Raw genomic sequence first — 20,013 nt, 5'->3', positions numbered from 1 at the left:
AAAGAAAGAAAGAAAGAAAGAAAGAAAGAAAGAAAGAAAGAAAGAAAGAAAGAAAGAAAGAAAGAAAGAAAGAAAGAAAGAGAGAGAGAGAAGAGAGAGAGAGAGAGAAAGAAAGAAAGAGAGAGAGAGAAAGAAAGAGAAAGAGAGGGAGAGAGAAAGAAAGAAAGAGAGAAAGAAAGAAAGAAAGAAAGAAAGAGAAAGAAAGAAAGAAAGAAAGAAAGAAAGAAAGAAAGAAAGAAAGAAAGAAAGAAAGAAAGAAAGAAAGAAAGAAACCTCTTCAATGACCTCTTCATTAACATTTACAAGTCTGGAAAAAAGTGGGAGAAATAAACCAAAAGTTGAGCACGTACTTTACATTATATATAGAAGTGCAGGTTCAATACCCAGAACCACACTGTCCCCTGAGCACCACCAGAAGTGGTCCTCTAAAACAGAACTAAGAGTATTCCCCCAAGTATTGCTAGGTATAGTCTAAGCCCTTTTCTCCCCATTCCCCCCAAACAATAAAAATCTACAAGCAGTTACAGAAGTACTGAAAATAGAAATAACAGCAAATATTTTGTCAAAATTGTATCCTGAAGGTTTTGAAATACTACTAAATTGCTTTTGAAAGCTTGTTGGAAGATGCTAGCAGGGGAACATAGCTACTTGTATAATTTCAACTGAAGAACAGTCGGTTGCTATTTGGAAGAGGCCATCCTCTTTTACTAAGCACTTAGGTTTGTGAGAGACACATCTGGAACGATGAGAGAAGATGATACACAGCCATTTTGATCAGCAGATTCAATAAAATAAGCTAAAATGCTTTTGGTAGTCAGTTCCAACACAGCACCAAGAATCCTGATGCCTATGCAGAAAAAAAGACATGCAAGATACTTACATCCCTAATAAAATACTCAAGTGTAGCATAAGCAATGGCAATTCCATCATGGGTGCTTGTTCCTCTACCCAGTTCATCCAAGATAACCAAAGACCGTGGTGTTGCTTTTCTTATGATTTCTGCTGTATCAGTCAGTTCTTCCATAAATGTACTTCGCCCTTTATATATATTATCAGCAGCTCCCATTCTACAAATACAATAAAGACAGCTTGATTTTCCTGTTATTAGGGAGCCAGACATTTTTATAAATATATATTAAATATAAAAATATGCTAGATATCAAAGTGTGCCTGACCTCAAAGTTCTGGATAGAATCGCATAGTAAACTATGTTACCTTTTTTTGTTGTTGCTATTGGTTTTTTTTTTTTTGGAGGGGGTCACAACTGGCAGTGCTCAGGGGTTATTCCCGGCTCTGCGCTTAGAAATCACTCCTGGCAGACTTGGGGGACCATATAGGATGCTGGGATTTGAACCACCATCCGTCCTGGGTCAGCTGCATGTAAGGCAAACGTCCTATCGCTGTGCTATCTCTCCGGCCCCAAATGCTATCATTTTTTTTTCTTCTGACAGATCACTCAAAATTTTAGTAAAATTAAGTAATTTGGTATTTTTACTAAAGTTTGAAATAATCAGAGAGAAAAAAGATTTCCTTGTGTTTAAAATCTTTTAGTATTAGAACACTTGACAATTAGGTTTTTCCTAGTTACCTTGAGAAGATTCCGGACTGATATTAAAAGTTAAAGTGCCATGTTGAAATAACTTAATTATAAAAAGATGATATTTTTAACTAAAATGATATTTAGTAATCTTCATATATGTACTACAATATTCCAAAGTGGATTTCATGGAACACAGTTCAAAGAAATATCAAGAAAGAAGTTCAAAGGATAGAAGGGCTTCTTCCCTGTGAGATGTCCTCGAATCTTTGACATTCTACTAAACATTGTACACTTCCTAGACAAGGAGCTAGTACAGAGCAATTCTGAGACTCATTTCAAAACTTGTTAAGGAGCACCTATGACAATGATTATCTAGAGGACATTTTTGGGAAAATGCCTATTTAACGGGAAGGAAATCAGGTGTGGGGGAGGGAAATAAAAAAATAATTGGGTATTACTCGTGCAAAAGTCAAGAATTAGCAGTAACTACTAAAATTTTGCATTTTGACCTGCTTTTGTGGTGCTGGCAACTATTTTTCCCCATATAACGAGTTTAAGAATTAATGTTTTAGAAAATATTGTTTATTATATGACTTTCTTTTTTTTTAAGTCTGCAGTTTTTCAAATTTATTTTGTTTTGGGATCACACCTGGTAGTACTCAGGGGTTACTCCTGGCTCTGTACTCAGCAAGCACTCCTGGAAGTATGCAGGGGACTGTATGGAATGCCAGGGATTGAACCTTTGTGGCCACATGCAAAGCAAGTGCTCTACCTGCCCTACCAGTCCCATATCATTTGAGTTTTGCTATAAAAGTTTCGTGACCTAGTGACCTAGTGCAACCTAGTATACCGTGACTTTCTAGGATTCTTGGTGAAAATGAGCTTTCATGACCTCTGGCCAAAGCCTTGGTAGAGAATAATACTAATAGATTAGTAATATCTACTTTTGTGTGCTTGTTGATTCTTCGACAAAGAATGAATCCAAAAAAAAATTTCTGGTCATCTTTCTAGAAGTGAGTGTCGTTTGAGAGTAGACTTGTGTGATTTATCTTTTAAAATGTTGACTTTTAAAAGACTTTCTGCTCATCAAAATGCTAATTCATGTGTCAAGGCTTTTCTAACTTTTCTAACAAGACCAACAGAAGCCCCAGTGTCCATCCTGATCCTCTTTGTGGTTTGTCACTGATAGACACCAACTCAACCTTTCCTTTTGATGGATCCAGATAAGCTGCAATTGCTTCTGATCACTGATTACAAAATGGGTAATACCACCCTCCGACAGGAACATTCAAGGGACCAATAGGAGGCTCAGGTACAACTGCTGGGTGAGATGGGGTGAACCTTCTTTTCTGAGGGAGCCCTCAGAAAATGCTCAGGGGTTACTCCCTGCTATGTGCTCAGAAATCGGTCCTGGCTTGGGAGACCATTGGGACAATGGGGAAACCCAGGTCCATCCTGGGTCAGCCATGTGCAAGGCAAACAAACGCCCTACTGCTGCGCTATCGCTCCAGTCCCTGAGGGTGAACCTTCTGACTGTTCCCTTGAAGATGGTAGATTTACAAAGGGCACTGACAAATAAGTCTAGAAAACTCCATTCTAGACAAAAGGCATTTGGCTTATTTTCCCATTTTGGATTATTTTCCCATTTCCTTTAAAATTCAAAATCCTTTGTTTTAACAAACTCCTACAAAGAAATTCACTTTTCAAATTAAGATCTTGATCAAGTGTCCAGCATCACTGGTAATCACTCAGATGACTCCATGGCAGCAGAAAAGTCACTGCATCAGGAAACAATGCTCTTTCTATGACAATTCTATTTTCCCAGGTCATCTGATGATAAAGTATCAGAACTGTCCAGCAGATACTAAAGAAATTCAGTATCAATGCCTCATCAGCCCATCACTGTGGCCATTGGAGGATTTTTATCTCTGGGAAGTGTTTAATAATACAAAGATTTGTCAACATTTCTTAAGTATGTAGCTTTTTCTTTGTTTGTTTGTTTCTTGGCTTTTTGGGGCCACACCCTGTGACAGGGGTTACTTCTGGCTGTGTGCTCAGAAATCACTCCTGGCTCGGGGTAACATATGGGATGCCAGGGATTGAACCAAGGTCTGTCCTGGATCAGTTGCATGCAAGGTAAACGCCCTACCACTGTGCTATCACTCCAGCCCCTGTAGCTTATTTTTAAAAAAAATCTCAGCATAAATCTTAGCATGAAAGGATATAGAAATTTTTCAACAAAGAAAATGCATAGTGTGCTGGTTGTATAAATCTTAAAAGAATCTTATGGACATAAAATTTTAGCACTAAGTACCATTTCCTTTTTGTCTTGGTTACAAATGAGTAATCTTATAAATAGCAGGCTTGACTTTATCTTATGTTTCATCATTTCAAATGTAGTGAAATGTAAAATATGGACCTTAGGCTTCATCTTAGAATTAGTATGCTCTGAGCAGAAGTTCTAATTATATGATTAAGAAGACAAAGTCACTGATATTTTTAGGAGTGGCGGCTGTCTAATCTTTCTTAATCCCCTACTCCTCTTCACCAGTAACCTTGATACAGGTCAACAAAGATTAAAGCATTAATAGAGAAAAAAGCTATTCCTTCTTTTAGTTCTCCTAAAATAAGTAACATTGACATGAAAAGTTAAGTTTATTTTTATGAGATCTTGATATTTTTTTTAGCCCTGCAAGTGCAAGGCCTCAAAAAATTAAAGATCTTGATATTTTAAGGTAACATTCTAGATATTACTTAATTATAGTGAATGGGATGGGACTCTATTTCTTCATATCATTCTTTGGGGGTTATGCAAGGAAAATGCTAGCATGAAGGAAAAATATTGCATTAATAGGGAATGGGGGTCTTTTGTATTGAATAATGAGTAACTGAAGCTTAAATATCCAAACCATAAAACTGGGGCAATGAGTATTATATTACATTAAGATTTTTTCATATACTTTAAATGCCTGAAAAAAGTATGATAAAAGGACTGATAGTAGAAGGGTTAAGTTACTTGCTTTGCATGCTGCTTACTTGGGTTTGATTCACAGCATAGATATAGATAGTCCCATGAACACTGTAAGGAATGACTTCTGATCAAAATACCATGAATCAACCCTGATCAAAATATGGCCCGATACCCCCTCCCAGTGTATTGTATGGTTAATACATAGTTAATATCTTAACAGTTTTATGTAAACAATCTGTGGCATGAAGCACATTCACAAAAATGTTGTACAGTGTTCAGTTATCAATACTGTAGATAGCTATGTTTCATCATCATTAAATAAAAACTCTACAGAATCTATAATAATAACTCCACAGTCTTCCTTTCCATTGGTAACATCTAGTCTATTTTCTGAATCTACTCTCTAAGGGGTTGCCTGTGGAGTCATCACAGATGGAACAATATCATTTTTATTAAGCGATAAGTTTAGAAGATACTTTATTGTAGCTTATTTTACTTTCTTTCTGAATAAATGATGTTCCTATTTTATTTCATTTTCCTAAAATATTTGCAGGATTCTGTCCAGAATAAATTCTAAACTTGTCTTCGTTTAGTATAAAAATTTTTGCAGGGAGAGAAATTATAGGTAATTTTTAAAATGTTGTTTTTCTAGTTTTTATTTCTTTAAACAATGCTTAACATAATATTTATTTCAGAAGAAAAATTCATAGAAGTCTGGAAGCTTGAGACAAAAACACTTTAAGAGGGGTCTCATTTCCTTGAAATGAGGAAAAAGTGGGAGAAGAAAGAAAGGAAAGGAGGAGAGGGAGAGAGGGGAGACAGAAAGCACATCTATAACTTTAAATTTTGTACACTGAACAAGAAATACTGTGTAATTAGGAAGACAAATGTTATTTTTAAAACCACAATATATTTAAAGAACACTTATAATCTATTGTATCATTACATTAAGACAAAGCAAAATGATCTTAATTATCAGGTTAAAAAAAACAGCTTTTCTAGCAGTATCAAAAATACTTTAGGACTGGAAGACAGCAGGTAGGGCATTTGCCTTGCATGCAGTCTACTCGGGACCAATGTGTGTTCGATCCCTGGCATCCCATATGGTCCCCTACATTTGCCAGGAATGATTTCTGAACATAGAGCCAAGAGAAATCCGAACACTGTTGAATGTCACCCAAAAACCAACCAACCATCCAAACAAACAAACAATTTTAATAACAGCATGGAAAGACTTCCCAGTAAAATTGTTTCTATCAATAGATGTAATCAAATCAGGCTATATAGTACTAGAGTCGACTTATAAAAGCTGTGACACAAACTGCAAACATAACCAACAAAACCCACTAAAGCCATTTTTCCACTTCAGATGAAAATACACCTAGACAGCAATTCAGGGAAAAGGTAAATTTGTATTAGTTTATGTCACAGAAAGCATCTGTAATGAATAAGCTACCTGAAAGGACACAGGAATTTTTCAACAAAGAAAATGCATAGTGTGCTGGTTGTATAAATCAGTGTTTTTCAACCTTTTTATGCAAAGGCACACACTCTTTTTTATGGAAAAAAAAATCACAAGGCACACCACCACACCACCATTAAAAAATGTTAAAAAAAAATTAACTCTGTGCCTATATTGACTATATATAAAGTAATTCTCTTGAATAGGAATCAAATAAACAGAAAGAAATTATTGTATAATTACTTTATTATGAAATAATCTAATGATTGGTCTATTTGTGATCTGAAGCCACATGTTATGGGTGAAATTGAAATTTTTCCCACGGTACACCAGACAATATCTCACGGCACAATCATGTGCCGCAGCACAGTGGTTGAAAAACGCTGGTATAAATCACTCTCCCCATTTTCTAGTCCAGTAGAGTTCAATGTTCTTAATGACTGAGGACAATGAGGACAAGCACTTAGAACCTCTTAATAATCTACTCTGGGGAAGTCCAAGAATTTCAAAAGAAAATAACAGAACAAATTCATTCTCTCTCTCTCTGTCTCTGTCTGTCTGTCTGTCTGTCTGTCTCTCTCCCCTCCCTCCCTCCCTCCCTCCCTCCCTCCCTCCCTCCCTCCCTCTCAACTCAGTAATATCACAAATAATTAAGGCCATCGAGGATAAATCAATCATCAGAGTAACTGAAGGGAAACCAACTGCATCAAATTATATTATGGCATGGCAAATCACAAATTCTCTGAGGGCTTTTTTTTTTCCCCCCTGAAAAAATGAAGTGAAACTGACCCGGGCATGCTTCAGTCATCTGCAGAGGTTCTAAACCATATGTCTGAGAGTCTCTTCATAGTGCCAATCACAACAGTATTCCAGGGAACATAAATTTAGGGGATCTAACTGGGATCATCACTTCATACCAAACAAACCTCACAGGTGACTATGAAGCATTCAAACCAAACTCATTTACATTTTTCATTAGTAGTCTACATTTTAATTTTATAATCTATACTGCTTTAAGTTGGGTTAGTAATACTACAGAATTTCAGCCTGTATGTGTGTAAAACTCACCACCGCTGCAATCAACTAACACAAATTTCTATCAAAATAATAAAGTGCATGATCTCCCTTTTAACAGACATTGTTTCAGGAAACAAACTACAGAAAAATTCCTATGACAAGATTTATGATGATAGTAACATTTCTAATAACATTTATTTATTTCTAATAACATATTTATTTATTTACTTAGCAAAATGTTAATCACGCATATTTCCTTTGGATATTTACAACCAGGTAGAAGATTAAAGATAGTTATTAAAGATGTTTCACTATCCAAGAATGATAATTATTTTTAAAATGTGCAAAATACTATATAATAGAAAATCAATCAATATTTGCTGACTTAATCTAATTTGGGCAAATGTATAGTCAAAAGTGACATTTAAGAAAACTGAGTTTGAAACTTGAGAAATGTCTCAAAGAGCTAGAGCAAATGCTTTGCATTTAGGAGCTGTGGGTTTCATCCCTGTCACTGCATAGCCCTCTAAATACTATCAGGTATCGGTCCAAAAATCAAAATAAGTAAATCAAATAATTTAAGCATCAGAATGCCTAGCACCTTTCCATTCTCACTCAAATAAACATTCTGCAGAATGTTTGAATTATTGGAGGAATAGTACAGTGAGTAAGATGCTTGCCAAGCACGCAGCTGACATAGATTTCATCCCTGGCGCCCCAAGTCTGCCAGGAGTGATACATGAGTATAGAGCCAGAATAAATGGCAGGTGTGGCCCCCCCCAAACAAAAATATTAAATTAAAACAAAATAAAATACAGTTTGGTGCCACTATGAGTATACAAACTGTGCCAAATGAGAACATTTATACAGACAGCACAACACAAAAACTTTGGGGGAGAGGGTGCACATCCAGCAGTACTCAGGGCTTATTCCTGGCTCTGTACTCAGAAATTACTCTTGGTGTAGGCAGAGTATGAAGCAAGGCATTGAAGTATAACAGTTGTTAAAAAATTATTTAGAAACTGTAGCAATTACTATGTTATTTATTATTGCTACTAAAAGAGCAAATGGTTGATGTTAAAATTTTAATGCTACATAAACTAATAAACATCAAAGTTACCTTTGAGAAAGAAAAAAAAAAAGAAATTACTCCTGGTAGGCTCAGAGGACCATATAGGATGCTGAGGATCAAACCTGGGTCAGCTCAGTGCAGACACTTGCTCTACCTGTTGTGCTATCTCTCCAGTCCCTAGCACAAAAATTTTTTGACTAGGGCAGCTTAATGAAAATGTCCCTTTCTATTGACATATATTGACAGAAATAACATATGCTTTGAGGTTAATGCTTTTACTTTCATTTAACAAAAATAAATTTTTTTTTATTTTCTAAAGACTTATACTTAGGGGGCTGGGGAGATAGTATAATGGGTAGGATGTTTGCCTTGCAAACAGCATACCCAGGTTTAATCCCTGGCACCCTATATGGTCCCCTGAGCACTACCAGAAGTAATTCCTGAATGCAGAACCAGGAGTAACACCTGAGCACTGCCAGTTTGTCACCCCCAAAGAACAAAACAAAATAACAAAAGAATCATATTTAAAAATTCTTTATCTGAAAGTTTAAATACTGGGACCAAAATGTTAAATAAGGCTTAATTTGCATGTATCAAGGCAATAAACAACAGGCCTTCTTTCAGAGATGCACTCAAAGATGTTCATGATTCCTGGAAATATAAAACTAGAAATATTTCACTTGTGAGCAAATATAGCATGATATACTGGTATAAATATATTAATTAGAACAAATGCACATATTTGCCAAAGTTTCACTCAAAAACAAAAAACCTCTCAAACCTTCTTATTCAGAATAAGGTTGATGTGAGATTACAACATTCAAAAAAGCTTAATAAGTCTCTGCTTTATAGCGCTTTATACATGTGCATAGCGCATAGTAGGTTCTTTATGGAGATTTACAGACAGCAAACACTTAAAGCCTATTACATATGCACAATTAGGAATAAAAATAATCTTCTTTAGAATAAAGTCTGGAGATAAAATTTAAGTATCTATGTTATTCTGTCATGTTTGATATTTTTCCCATTGAATACAAAAAGAACTTGAAATGACTTTTGCCAACATATTTTAAATGGAAAATTACGTTGAATATGAAACTAAGATTACAAACCACATAGCAAATTTGAGACAAAATTTAAAAAGAATTTTTTAAGGTCTAATTGACATGACATTGATTCAGTTTCAGGTACGACACAATGATTCAATATTTGTGTAAATTATCATGAACTTTTAAAATGCTAACTCTGGAATTTCAACTTGAAAATTCTCATTAAATAGGTACAATAACAGTTTTAAATAAGAATTTCTATGATTTACATGTCACTATGTGGGAAATATTCCCATGTAAGAAGAGAAGGGGAAAAGTAAATCAAATTTGTTTCTATACTTGGATCGTGAATCCAGCTCTTGCCGTCTTGGCAGTCAAGACAAAAAAAAAAATTAAAAAGGGAGTAAGTCAGGGGTTACAGCTATAGTATAGTGGGTAGGGTGCTTGCCTTGCATATGCTGGACCCAGATTGAATTCCCAGCATCCCATATGGTCCTCCAAGCCCTACAGGAGAGAAGTCTGAGTGCAGAGCCAGAAGAAACCTCTGAGCATTGCCAGGTGTGGCTCAAAAACCAAATAAATTAAATTAAAAGGAATCAATCATTGACTAGTAATAGAAAACCCAGTAATTTTTCAGACAAAGCAAATGAATTACTTCATCTTTTTATAAACAGGATTAATATGTATATGGCACGAAAAAAATTCTCTAGCAGTTATAAGAAATGATTTATCAGCACTTCATATGAATGACATTCACGTCAGTAAAGAAAATGCCCCTAAAATAATTTTGGAGTGTGTGTGTGTGTGCGCGTGCGTGCGTGCACACATGTTTGTGTGTGAATGTCAAAGGAGCATTTTTATTTTTATTTTAAATTGTCAGTAAATTTTTAAATACTGTTACTGAAAATATAAATAGGTCTAGCTGCCTTCAAGAATAAGGAAAATGTGGGGCTGGAGCAGTGGCGCAAATAGTAAGGCATCTCCCTTGCCCGTGCCAGCCTAGGACAAACCCTAGTTCGATCCCCTGGTGTCCCACATAGTCTCCCAAGCCAGGACCAATTTCTGCGGGCATAGCCAGGAGTAACTCCCGAGCATCACCAGGTGTGGCCCCAAAACAAAGCAAAACAAATCAAAAAAAGAATAAGGAAAATGCACATTCTCTTACTCAGCAGTCTTCCTCCTAGATATAGCTATGATTCAGGAGATTAAAAAAATTCTTCTATTTATACAAGAATAAAATGTGAGACAAGTAAGAGAAGGTAGAGTGCTTACCTACACATATGGCACCACATATGGTTCAATCCCTGGCACCACATATAATTTCCTGAGCTATGCTAGGAATGATTCAGAGCACAGAGCCAGTAGTAAACCCCAGACACCACTAGGTGTGCCCTCACTCAAAAAGAAAGCCAAATTAGGCCAGAGAGATAACACAGCAGTAGGGCATTTGCCTTGCATGCATCCAACCTCAGACAGACCCTGGTTCGATTCCCAGCACCCCATATGGTCTTCCGAGCCTGTCGAAGTGATTTCTGAGCACAGAGCCAGGAGTAATCCCTGAACGCCACTAGGTGTGGCCCCAAAACAAAAACAAACAACAAAAGAATTAGAGAAGCAAGAGATTACCCACCCCCACCAAAAGAAAAGGAAAAAAAGAAAGGCAAAACATAAAACAAACTTAGTAGTAAAAATGTAGAGTAGTATGTAGGATGAAAACCAGAGTCAAGATCAGTTATTCTGGCAAATGTACTGAATGGGTTTAGGGAAGATTATGGATTAAATCACATTGATCATATTTTCTTTCATATGGGAATGAGAAACAGGAGGTCTAGTGCTAAGATATATTCCTATTAAAGTCCTAACATTTTAAGATGATGATTTATCTTTGGGATAAGGAGATGAGCAGAAAATAGGTCCTTATGATAGAGCAGAGCAGCCAGATTGAAGATATTTTCAAGATTAGCATGATCAAGGGACTGACTTCTTCTGCACAGTGGACACATTGCAATCATTACAAAGAGTAAGACTAATCTGTACTCACAGAGAATTTACTCCCTTTAAGAAGTACACTCAATGAGACAGAGCAATCGCACAGTGGATAGGATGTTTGTCTTGCACATGGCTGACTGGCTTTGATCCCTGACATCCCATATGGTCCCCTGAGTCTGTCAGTAGTTGATTCCTGAATGCAGAGTCAGAAGTAACCCCTGAGCACTGCCTGCTGTGGGCCCCAATCAAAAACAAAAAATAAGAAAGTATTTTAAAATGTAAGAAGTTACACTATCAAAATTCCTGGAGTTTTTATGGGGGGCCACACCTAGCAATGCTCAGGTGCTACTCCTGGCTCTCTGTTCAACAGTGACCCCTGGCAATGCTGGTGGACTATCTAAGGTACTTGAAATTAAAAATCAGGGTTGACCATATGCAAGCCAAGTTTCTTACCTCTGTACTACTGCTCAGGCCCAACTTTTCTGTTGGGCTAAGTCTAGAAAAGGGGGAACTTTACTAATTTATATGTGAAGACAGATTTTATAAAATACTAAAGACATAAATTCCAGAAGGAAAAAAGTAAACATTTACTGATTATCTACTATGTGCTGAGCAATTTATGTCCTTGATTATAATTATTTAGGATTTAAGCAGCATTTTCTCCATCTTATAAGTAAGAAATAAAGACCACAAGAAGTCCAGTAATTTGGCAAAGGTGACATAGCTATTGGTGACAAAAGTGGAATTTGTACCCAAAGATACTTGAAAATTTTTCCATTATACTATTTTCCTGCAAGTCCCTAGGAAAATAAAACAACTAAGTCATGACCAGGAATATCCATGAACTTATATTGAAAGCTAAATTCTAAAACCTCTATCCTTTTCTACACATAGCACATTTAGTCACATTGAGGGTAGTACAGGCAAGGAATTAGAGAATCCCATTTTCCCATCCAAAAATGTGTGAGGTTTGTGATTTTATCTTATTTATACCAATAAACAATGTCTCATGAAAATTCGTAGAAACTGGTATAAAATACAAAAGCTCTAGGACAGAGACAGGATTTCATTAACATATTTCACTGTATGATCATCAGTTTTATGACAATAAAAAAAAATGTTTCCCCCCAAAAAACTAGTGTGACCCATTATATGAAGCTTTTAAAAAAAGTGTGCTAGTGTTATGGAAAATAACAGGGTGCAAGGACTATACAATGGTGATAATTATGTGGTGAAACCCAGAAATCATGCTGCTTTGCATCAACTCCCACATTCTATAAGGGAGCCATACTGGGCTTACCTCAGATGCTATGCATGCTAAGGAACACTGAGCTTGGGAAGCTGTATTACATAAGCAACAAACAAAAGCAAGGTTCTAAGGGTCCCCTTCCCTCAAGGTTGTTTGCTGCAAGGACAACTCTGATAAATAGAAATGACTCAGGTGGAGAGAAGCTACTTTTTTTCAAGAGATAGTCAGTATAGACCTGCAGAAACACTCAAGGCCCCTGCTATAAATATGATGTTAAAAATACTAAATTAAAGGCTACTCAAAAAATAAGACAGAGGCTGATAATATTTTAATATTTAAATGTTCATAGTGTATGTTTCTTCTTTTTTTGTTTTTGTTTTTGTTTTTTGGGTCACACCTGGCAGTGCTCAGGGGTCACTCCTGGGCTCTACACTCAGAAATCACTCCTGGCAGGCTCGGGGGACCATATGGGATGCCAGGATTCGAACCACCGTCCTTCTGCACGCAAGGCAAATGCCTTACCTCCATGCTATCTCTCCGGCCCTGTTTCTTAAATTTTCAGTAAATAAAATGATTTCTTGCTAATTAACATTTACACTTGTGATCAATCTTATGGTCAATATCTTTAGGTGTGTTTCTGATTAAGGAAAACAACAAAAGAGGTGAAAATAATATCATTTATAATTCTAGACTGTAGATTATCAAGATCAACCCCATTCTAACTTAGATACAGGATACATCACGAAGTGGAGTTCTTTTCTTCAAATAATGTGCAACATAATAATGGTAGCATGGGATAAGCAACTATAAACTTTAATATAGAAACCAAAATAATTCAGTGACCAAAGTAGTACTTTGGGAGCTCTCAGCTAAACAGATCTTTGAGAATTAAATGGTCAAGCATCACAAAGATGAATTTTTAAACAATATCATAAGAAAAACTATTATATAATAGCACAAGGTTAAGTGTTTAATGTGCATTATTTAATTTAAACTATACAATAACCCTAGGATGAGAGTCTAATGAGTAATTTCATTTTATAGTGAAGGAAACTGGTTATAAGTTTATTGCCAGCATGGTCATATTCAATTATGTCCTAGACTTCCTATTTCATACATCTGCCGCAGATTAAACAATGATGCTTAATTTGGAGTTTCAATTTATGATATGGAAACGTAAAGGAGATCTTTTCTTAATGTGATGTTTGGAGTCATAGCAACCACCTGCAATGATCAAAGAAAGGCCAATCAAATTGCAGAGCCACTGGAAAATCAGAAGCAGCCATCAGCCTCAAGCCTGCTTGTTATATGAGCAAGACTGCTATTATTATTTTCTATTACTTGAATCTAAAACATTCCTGATACCTCTTACAAACAAAATTTTCTTTTAGCTATAGCACCTACACTGCTCAAGCTAGTTTTCTCTTTAAAAACTTTACTCTTCTTGGAGCCAGCGACATAACAGAGTTGGTAGGGTGCTTGCTCTGCATGTGGCTGAATTGGGTTCAATTCCTGGTACCTCAGGTACCCCAAGCACTACTGCTGAGAGCAGAGCCAGGAGAACCCCTGAGAACTCCTGGTGCGGCCCCAAAACAAAAGAAATAAAATTTGTTTCTTTTATCTTTATTAAATTTCGGCCACTCTTCCTAATAATGTAACAGAAATAAAATACCCAGTATATCTGTTTACATAATAAATAAGTTATAATAAAAACCCCAAGAGATTCTTTAGTTTTCCTAATTGAGTAATTTTATAAAGTGAAGATCAAAATAGTATATTTTTGGTAATAAGACAAATAACAGATGGTTTGATTTGTTGATGTTTGAATTAAAAACTATTCTTTAAACAAAGTATTTAAAAATCTACTTCAGTGCATCAATATTAATGTGATAAAGTCTAATGTGATTCTAGAATCAAATATTCAAGGAATACAAAGTTTAACTATATATTTATTAGACACTTTTTTTTATCAGACACTTTTTGTTTTGGGACTACATCCAGTATGATCAGAAGTTACTCCTGGCTCTGCACCCAAATTATTCCAACCGGGCATATGGATGTTAGGGATTGAACCTACATTGGCCACATGCATGGCAAGCATGTATATTATTGTATTATTATTACTATGGCCACTGACACTACCCACTGTATTATTGCTAAGGCAATGACACTTATTTTTTTTCTCAGGGGTTACTTCTGGTTCTAAGCTCAAGGATTACTCCTGACATGTTTGGGGGTGGGGAGGAAAACCACATAAAATGCCAGGGATAGAAATTGGTTCAATCATATGCAAGGCAAGGGCCCTACCCACTGTTCTACCACTCTGGTTCCTTTCAACAAAGCCCTGATTTATATACAAATAGTCTAAAGTGATTTTTTTAAATGTGCATATAGGAAGTACATATAGATAATACTTAAGAACTAGCATATATATGTTAATAACTGAACAAATAAGTTAAACTATAATTTCTAACTAGTGAAACAATAAAATTCATTAATGTTCTAAATATACCATAAAATTCAGGCATATTAAGAGGCACCAGTATGGAAAGTTTGTGGAATGAAGAATATGAATTAGGGTTGGATCATTAGTACATTGAGTAGGACACTTGCTTTGTACACAGACAAGCTGGGATTTGATCCCTGGAATCCTCTATGGTCCCTTGAGCACCACCATGAGTGATTCCAGTGCCAAGAGTAACCCCCCCCAATAAAATAAAATAAAAAAAAATAAATTGTTATAGACCACATCTTTTGTAGTATGTTCTCAGATTTCACTGATAAAGGAGAGTTGTTATGGTACACTACATAGTCTATCAATCAAGTCCCTAAGCCTCCACTTCTGATTGACGTGGAAGAGCAAATATACTTTACCTCATTTGTATATCTATTTTGGAGTTTGGGAGCCCACTCTGCTAGTGCTCAGGGGTTATTCTTTTTTGTTTATCTTTGTGCCACATTTGCCAGGGCCTAGAAATAACTCCTTGAGGACCCGTACAGTGCTGGGAATAGAACTGGGGTTAGCTGTTGCAAAGCAAGCAATTAATCTCTCTCTAGCCCAATACAGGGACTTGTTTGAGTGACCGCTGGTAATGCTTAGGGAACTATAGGTGGTCCCTGGAATGAACTGAGGTTAGTTGAATAGGTCATAGGCAAGATCAGGGCCTTACCACCTAAACTATTTCTCCACCCCTGCTTTTATCTATTTAAATGTTGATCTTTTGCATAAAATTTTCTTTAAAGTCCATCTCAGTATCTAAGCAAACTTTCAAGATTACTGGGCAAAATAATCTCCTATAGTTCATCTGACATGTTAAAACAGTTTAAGTTTCAGTGCTCTAAATACATTATTTTTGTGTGGTGTTAGGGATTGAATTTAGGGTCTCAGATATGCGAGACCTAAAGTCTACCATTGAGCTATATCCCCAGATCAAAAACTATAAAGATTTAGAAATGTGGGGCCAGAGAGATAGCATGGAGGTAAGGCGTTTGCCTTTCATGCAGAAGGTCATTGGTTCGAATCTCGGTGTCCCATATGGTCCCCCGAGCCTGCCAGGAGCGATTTCTGAGCGTGGAGCCAGGAGTAACCCCTGAGCACTGCCTGGTTTGACCAAAAAAAAAAAAAATTTAGAAATGCAAACTTACCCATCTAAATATGTACATAAAAAGAAAATTTATGTGACAATTTTACAAAACATAGTTAAATAGAGCTAATGATTTCTTACCTTGTAAAAATTCCATCCACAATTCCAATTGTTGCCTCTTCTGCAGGAACATATGAGCCAATTTGAGCCATGATAGTAATCAAAGCAACTTGTTTTATGTAGGAGCTTTTTCCACCCATGTTTGGTCCAGTGATTATCATTACTCTTTCTGAATTCCCCTAGAAAATTAAAAAGCATTTCTATTTATTGTACCAGAGGGTTTTTTTTAATATAAAAGCTATAATTTAGTCTATAAATGAAAATTCATTTGGTAAAAATTGCTTTGTGGTATTTAAGAATATAATCAGTTAAATGTCACAGAGGTAAAGATTTCTTTGTGTTTAACCTGAACTGTGCTACTGCAGAAAAGTGAATTCTTAGCATCATACATTACAGTTTGGGGAAAAACAATACAAAAAGGGGGGGGGGGAATCTGAACTAAATAACTAAAATGAATCTCATTAAATATTCATTAACTGAGATTTATGTGTTATATATTTGTGTTTTAAACTGAACTACTAACTTAAAAATCCCACAATTTCCACTTGTCCATCTTAAAACTACAGATATTACATACCTAGTTGCCCAAAGCCCTAATTTGGGTGACAGCATATGAATTTTCCTGCTACAGATGAATGACATCTAAAGAGATTTATATTTAATCAATCTGGGGCTGGAGCAACAGTATTGCAAGTAGGGGATTTGTCATGCATGTGGCCAACCTGGGTTCAATTCCTAGTACCTACTACCCCTAGGGTCCCTCAAGCCTGTCAGGAATGATCCCTGAACATCAAGCCAGGAGTAAGTCCTGAGCACCACCAGGTGTGACACTCCACCAAAAAAATCTAAATACTAGTTTTATCAATATTAAGTCATTCATTGCTATTTAATCAGAGCCAGTAAAGGAGAGCTGAAACACAATGACTGTTTCTAGGGGCCAGAGCGATAGCACTTCAGTAGGGCATTTGCCTTGCATGTGACCAACACTGAACCAACCCAGGTTTGATCCCTGGCGTCTCATATGGTCCTGCAAGCCTGCCAGGAGCGAGTTCTGAATGAAGAACCAGGAGTAACCAACCATTAAATGCTGCCAAATGTGGCCCCCAAACCCACCCCCCCAAAAAAAAAATTAGCTTCTTTTTTAGAACTTGCCAGATTAATAAATTACCACAGTTGCTGTGCACAGATTTGTAATAAGGAAAGTGTCCAAAGGTCCAAGGTATTTACATTCTGAATTATGTGAAACCACCATCTATGGCATTATTTGCCTGGTCAAAGATAACTAATTTATAATTATCTACAGTTCTACAAGGTAGCTTTACATAGGAACTTTCTAAAACTGAACCAACTGGATGATCTCATGGAAGTTTAAACAGAACTATGAAGAGGTTGAAAAGAAATACAGAACAATGTTATAAAACAGGAGGGACCATGATCCAGAAGTCAAAAGGAAACAAAGGGTTTGAAAAAAGGCATAGAGAGAAAGTGAAGGTGATTAGTAATTACAGTGAAAAACAAATATAAAAGCAAAATAGAAGAACCATGAGAAATTGCATGCAGATGGATATAATGCAGTAAAATATTATAAAATCATACCAAAGAAAATCTGTTCCAGGAGTGAACCATCTTCTAACTTCAAGTAACCATACATGTAAATCTCCCTTAAGTCAAGTGGTGCTAGAGATTTGTCTCTTCCATGTGTTCCCTTTCCTTACGGCTGCATGTTACTTTAAAATAAACCCTAATCTGTTGAGAGCGCTCAGGGGTTATTCCTGGCTCTGTGCTCAGAAATCGCTGCTGGCAAACTCACAGGACCATATGAGATGCTGGGATTCAAACCACCATCCTTCTGCATGCAAGGAAAATGCCTTACCTCCATGCTATCTCTCCGACCCCTCATCATACTTTCTATAATAAATTTCCTTAGTTGGATAGTATATATATATGATTATATAATACACATATATTTATCAATAGAATAAATAAGTCATAATAAATAATATTCTCTATGATTTAATAACTACATAAAATACATTAATCTCATCAGAACAATGTTCAATTGATAATGAGTGCTAGCATTAAGTGGTACTAATGACCTTTTATTAAAATCACAGTAATTTTCTAGGTGGTATCAATTTCAATGAGAATTTTTTGGCCACACCCAGCGGCACTCAGGGCTTACTCCTGGTTCTGCACTCAGAGATGCTACTGGCAGGCTCGAAGAACCATATGAGATGCCAGGGTTCAAACCCCAGGTCAGCCGTGTGCAAGGCAAATGCCTTACCCACTGTGCTATTTCTCTGGCCCCTTCAATGAGAAATTTTGACAAACAAATGACAGAAAAGAAAAATGAGAGACTAATGTAGAGAACTGTCAAAAGGTCAGGATAGATGATTTCTAGTCCAGAATTTGGTAAAGCTAATAATATTTTCAAAGTTTACATTTCCTTACTTCTTAAAGAAGGGATATAAATTAAGTAACCTCGGGGCCAGAGAGATAGCATGGAGGTAAGGCATTTGCCTAGTATGCAGAAGGTCGGTGGTTTGAATCCTGGTGTCCCATATGGTCCCCTGAGCCTGCCAGGAGCAATTTCTGAGCATAGGGCCAGGAGTAATCCCTGAGCACTACTGGTGTGACCCCAAAACAAAAAACAAACAAGCAAAAATTAAATAACCTCAAATTCTTTAAGTCTCCAAAATATAGTATTACCATGGTAAATTATCAAAGTTCTTATGTCCTTACCTCTAAAAAGAAGGATTTCAATTCAATAATCTAAATTGGAAGAGTCTCCGAAATACAGTATGACCAAATTCAGTCACATTGCATGCATGTGTGCCCAGAAGAACCCAAAGGCAAGAACCAAATTAGCTATGCTCCAGATATGCATGAAAGAGAAAAAGCTAGTTCATTAGTAGAGAAAAGTGGGCAGATCTGTGGTCACTCAAGTGGAAATGAATTTCCCAGAACTCCCTAAGCTTTGGTTTCTATCCTATTTCATTATCATCTCTTTTTATTATATCCACACTCCCATGTATATACTTATCAAAAAATACTAGTAAGACATAATTCCTGTTTTATAGATGAGGAAACAGACTTGAAGAAGCTAGCACCTTGTCCAGTAATACAGAGCTACTAAGTAACAGAACTACTAAGCAAGATCGTTTGTGATTTCATTTGTGATTTATTTCATATGTCAATATGTATTTCCTATTTCACTTATAACACTTGTGATCTTCGCTATGACAGACACTCTCAGTCAATGATAAACAGGATGGGCTCAGAATCTCTGGGCCATCACTGACAGACATACGATGGCCAGAAAATTTCTGATATTAGAAAAAAAATAACAGAAAAAATAAAACAACAGAAATTATTATACATTGATATCTAAGACCTGGGTATATTTTATTTTCTGCAAAGAATTTACCTTTCTTTGACATGTTCAGATATTGCCAACTTCTTCGAAGGAGAATTATGCTTTGGTAAAAACTATTTTTATGACAAGCCAGAACATTCTGCCACGTCGGTGCTAGAAGACATAGATTAACTCTCAAAAGAGAGGTCAAACTAGCAAAAAAAAAATCATTGACATGCTGGCCCCATAGGCTGATCACTAGGGGGCCCTTCAGAGGGCCCCTAAGAACCACTACTATGGCCATATGAGCTCATCAGCCCACTGCTGCAGATCCTCAAATCTATGGACTGTACAGACTCTTACATGGCTGAACACCCCCATAATTTTCATGTGATTTCCCAGTAGTAAATCACTCCTACCTTCCAAGAGACAGGCCTCAGGAAGGCTGAGAAACTAATGACCATGTTTTTGTTTTTGGTCCACACCCGGTGATGCTCAGGGGTTACTCCTGGCTATGCGCTCAGAAATAGCTCCTAGCTTGGGGGACCATATGGCACACTGAGGGATCGAACTGCAGTCGGTCCTAGGTCAGCCGCAAGCAAGAC

At 36.5% G+C, this 20,013-nt stretch overlaps 1 protein-coding gene across 1 annotated transcript in view; it reads right to left on the bottom strand.

The window, feature by feature from the left end:
* The window catches only part of MSH3 (mutS homolog 3), a 173,480-nt gene that overhangs the window by 12,707 nt on the left and 140,760 nt on the right, over positions 1-20,013 (bottom strand). Inside the window, exons 20-21 of the mRNA XM_049766040.1 lie at positions 16,075-16,232; positions 881-1,067 (exon numbers count right to left, since the gene is read on the bottom strand). Coding sequence (XP_049621997.1) covers positions 881-1,067; positions 16,075-16,232 — 345 coding nt within the window. The remainder of the gene's footprint in view (positions 1-880; positions 1,068-16,074; positions 16,233-20,013) is intronic.

This window comes from Suncus etruscus, chromosome 2 (genome assembly GCF_024139225.1).
Source record: "Suncus etruscus isolate mSunEtr1 chromosome 2, mSunEtr1.pri.cur, whole genome shotgun sequence".
Taxonomy (NCBI): Eukaryota; Metazoa; Chordata; class Mammalia; order Eulipotyphla; family Soricidae; genus Suncus; species Suncus etruscus.
This window is presented reverse-complemented; position numbering and strand designations above follow the sequence as displayed.